Source organism: Castor canadensis, chromosome 13 (assembly GCF_047511655.1).
Source record: "Castor canadensis chromosome 13, mCasCan1.hap1v2, whole genome shotgun sequence".
Lineage (NCBI taxonomy): Eukaryota > Metazoa > Chordata > Mammalia > Rodentia > Castoridae > Castor > Castor canadensis.
The window spans coordinates 29,011,851-29,016,268 of NC_133398.1; the positions used below are offsets into that span (position 1 = coordinate 29,011,851).

The 4,418-nt window shown below is 35.8% G+C and overlaps 1 protein-coding gene across 1 annotated transcript; it reads right to left on the minus strand.

Annotated features, from left to right (window-relative positions):
- Window positions 1-1,521: 1,521 nt before the first annotated feature.
- Window positions 1,522-2,490, minus strand: LOC109675315 (olfactory receptor 13C8-like). Its single transcript, XM_020152053.2, has one exon. The coding sequence runs from the start codon at window positions 2,488-2,490 to the stop codon at window positions 1,522-1,524; it is 969 nt and encodes a 322-aa protein (XP_020007642.2).
- Window positions 2,491-4,418: the final 1,928 nt, after the last annotated feature.

The following is a 4,418-nucleotide window of genomic DNA, read 5'->3' on the forward strand; positions in this document are numbered from 1 at the left end:
CAATAGTTTAAGAGCATCCAAGTTGTTCTCTGAAAAGTAAAGATGGAAACCTTGTGCCTGGTCAAAGCTCTAAGACCTATTATAGTACAACACAACAATAAAAAAATAATAGTCAATGATTTGGGGGCATTTAGGTTGTTCTAGGCACCATTAAGTGCTATGCGTGAATTCTATTACTATTATGAAATAACAGTAATTACCTCTTAACAAAAAGGAAGGTATTATGGGCTTATACTTGTAAGTTAGAAGGGGCTGTAGTGTTTTACTTTACATTTGTGTAAAAACACCAATCTTCCTCGAAAAGCTAGATAATGAGAGTTCTTCCTTCTATTGCCCAAATCCAACTCCAATTTCATGACTGTAAGCAAGGCTTGCATTACTCACATGGCCGCTGCCCCACATGGCTGCCCGTGTCAGTAAATAGAGATAATCTCAATCTTGGTCCATCTCTGTTTTATCCTCCAATGACCAAAACCCTATAGTTTTTCCATTGAAGAACTTGGCTCAATTTCTTTGGCACTTTTCCTCATATTGCAGTTTTTGTCAGCTACATGTTCTGTTTAGTTCTCTTGCTGTGTTGGAGCTATTTGATCCCATGAAGAGAAAGAAAGAATTCCTCCTTCCAGCCTGGACTCTCCTTGAAATCCAAGAGGAAAGCTTTGCTACTATGTTACCTATATTTTTACTAAGTTAAAATGTAGGCTGCATTATATGGGAACTCTTTCATCTATCATAGTCTCATTATGTACCAACACCCAGAAAAGTTATGGGGAATGATAACCAAAAAGCTGTTCCGTACCTTAGGATACACATCAAAAGTAAAATAAAAGGTGAGGTCATAGCTACTAAGGAATCTTTATGTCATGAACTACCAATGCAGCTCTTTTCAAATATTTTATTTGTCCAATTTTCATTTGGAATTACCCTTGTTACCTGAGCTTTGACAGGCACACATTTCTGGTTTTATATGTGATGTGGCTCATGTAATTATTAAAATATTTATTGTGTCGTTATTATACTCCAGACTTTGGTTCAAGTCTTTGAAATATTGTGGGGTTATAAACAGATAAGGTACTATCCTTAAAGAGCTTACATGTGTGATAAACACAAACAGTAAATAAATGACCAAATAAAATGAATATATAACATATGATTTGCTGATTAATAGTCACTTTGCATACTAAATAATAATGTACTTACTTTTAGTTTACAAATGCTTTTTAAAACACGTTCTGCCTCTATTAATTTCTGAAAGTTCAAGGGATTATTTTTACTTGCTGGTCTTTCTAAGAGATTTTCAACAGCTTGCATTTCTGTAATTACCAGTACATGTTAAAACTAGGAGTATGTCTCATTTCTACAGTTAGAATAACAAACTAATTGTATCAATAGCAACTGGAATATTTATGAGGCATAGTTTTCTTTGCCAAATGCTGAATTTGTTTTCACATGGAAATTTTCTCCTTTTGAATATTGTTTTAAGCCACTTCAAATACTGAGCCATACAGTGCAAATCAGTAGTCATCTTTCATCAGGAAAGTTAAAATTTTTCCTACCAAGCATGCTCTTAACAGCAATCTTAACATCCTTATTCCTCAGGCTGTAGATGAGAGGATTGAGCATGGGGGTCATGACTCCATAGAAAAGGGAGATGAAGGCATCAATGATGTCTTGACTATCTCCTCCAGCAGTGGTTTTAGACTTGGGCTTGGTATACATGAAGAAGATGGTTCCATAGAATATGACCACCACTGTCAGGTGGGCCGAGCAGGTGGAGAAGGCTTTACGTTTTCCTTCAGTGGAAGGAATCCTCAGAATAGTGACAACAATAAAAATATAAGATATGGAAATTACTAGTAATGGAATGACTAGAACAATAAGATTTGACCCTGCCATGCTGGTCACATTGATTGAAATATCAGCACAGGCCAGTTTCAGAATAGCCAGAATTTCACAGACAAAATGGTGAATGACATTATTAGTACAGAATGGTAACTGCATTGCAAGAGATGTCTGTACCACTGAGTCAACAAGCCCAATCACCCAGGAAACAGCTGCCATGGGAACATAGGCACCTTTTGCCATGACAACAGGGTATCTCAGTGGGTAGCAGATGGCCACATAGCGGTCAAGAGCCATCATGCCTAGAAGCACACACTCTGTGGCCCCCATGGCAAAGGAGAGGAACATTTGTACCATACACACAGGGAAGGAAACTTTTTTCCTTACTGTTAGAAAATTGTTAAGAATTAGTGGGACAGAGGAGCTTGTATAACAAATGTCCAGGAAGGACAGATTACAGAGGAAGAAATACATGGGGGTGTGCAGGTGAAAATCATAGATGATTGCTGAGATGAGGACTCCATTTCCAAGCAGGATTATGAGGTACATCCACAAAACTAGCACGAAGAAAACTGTCTGTAGCTTTGGGTAGGCAGAAAGCCCCACCAGGACAAATTCTGTCAACATGGAATTATTGACTCTTTCCATGTTAACTGTAGTGTTTCTTCAGCAGAACTCTGTAGGTGATAGAACAGCAATCTTTCAGTACAATATCTTCAGGAGCTACCTTTTAGAGAATCATATTCTGTCTTACTCCGGGTTTGTATTTGGATGTAACAATATAACAGTGGGCAAGATTTCTTGTTGTAACTCTGGCTACTAGAGCAGGAATTCCTACCTGAGTTTCTCAGAATTAAGAGAGAGGATCTTTGGATCCCAAAGTTTACCTCTTGACCCCTCAGGTGCAAAGCAGTGCCTGGCAGCCTGGTCTTGCAGACAAATGTGCTTTGTTTGGCACTGATTGTCAACACACTGTTTTCTTCCAATTTATTAGTATAATTTTTAGTGCATATTAACTGTATAAACTAATGGGTTTTGCTGTGGCATTCCCAGCATATGTGTATTATGCTTTGATAGTGTCTACCTTTCCCTCTATTTTCTCTTCTCACTTCTCTCTCCCCTCCCCTCATCTCCTTCCCCTTCCTTAGTCCTAGTCCCTCTACTTTCAAGTAGTCCTCTTTTCCTCCATATTTTAAATATGAATTAGAGGTTGACATTTTCAAAATGATATAAAATATGTTATTGGATTTATTCAAATATATTAAACTATTTGAAAACATTGAACCTGTTTCTGTCCAGGGGATCAGTTTTAACTGACCTATGGGATATAAAGCCCGTGTCTCAATTCTAGCAGTTTGTATTTCTGTCTTCACTCTTTTATCTTGTCACTGCAGCTGAATATAAACTGCCAATTAACATGGTATTCTTAGTTTGTCTAAATCATTTATATTACCTGACAAGATCTTAGTTAAATCTGTTACATTGATCTGTGGTTATAGGACTGATTCTATATTAGATATAGCAGGCTTGCATATTGTGAGGAGCCTAGAAAAAGAGAGTTTTGTTTTTTTTAAAATCTAAAGATTAGATGAACTTTTAAGTTTGTACATAGTATAAATATATTTTCTTTGTACTAGTGCAGAAGTAAAATGTAACCTTTAATACATTGTACGGAAAAAGGGCCCATGAAGCCAAAAAGTGCTTAGGTCAAGGTCATTGGGTGGTCTCCTGTGGTTGAGGATCTTTTTAAAGCTCAGTCAGTCAGCAGGTGGTATAGCAGGGGTTATATAGATCTGCAGGTAGCCCCTTTAAAGAGAATGGTGTCATTGATGAAAAGAATGTATTTTTATATTTTCCCAGTATCTTCCTCAAGGTAATGAGGACTTTTATGTTCAAGTAATTTTTTAAAAAACAAGATTGAAAAAAAATCGAATGTACAAAGCCATCTTTACTGTGAATTGAGAGATACAATGTTGTATATTGTAGTTTCTCAATAACTTATTTTCACCTCATTCCAGAACTATTACTTAACAATCAACTATAATAGCTGATTGTTATATATAACTATATATATAAATATGTAAGTATATATATACATATATATGCTATATATATGCTATATATATATATATATATATATATGTATTTTTATAATTAGCTAAGCTGGTGATATCCAGCCATTATTTTTGGCAAATAAAATTTATACAGAAGCATAATGCATAAAACAAACAAGAAGAGAGATTCTTTGGTTGAAGTTGCACTAGTTTTGGGGGAGAAGAAAGTACTGTTCTTTTCACTCTTTTTCTCTCAGTTTGATTTAAGAGGATTCCAAGGAGCATAGTTTGAAAACCACAATGTAGTACACCTTCAATTAACATTTTATATTTTGATTATTTTTATGCCAGAAATAATAAAATTGTAATGTGTGTATCAAGCATTCTGCCAGATACATCTTTAAGTGCTTTAATTCAGAACAACCCGAGGAGGTAGGTGTGTATTATTTTGAGGGATAGGAATTAGCATTCACTAAAGGTTTGGTGAGCACCAGTAAATCATAGTATGAACAGACTGAAGGA

Excerpts from the sequence above, each read along its gene's own strand:
- LOC109675315 (XM_020152053.2), bottom strand. The coding sequence starts at position 2,490 with ATGGAAAGAGTCAATAATTCCATGTTGACAGAATTTGTCCTGGTGGGG.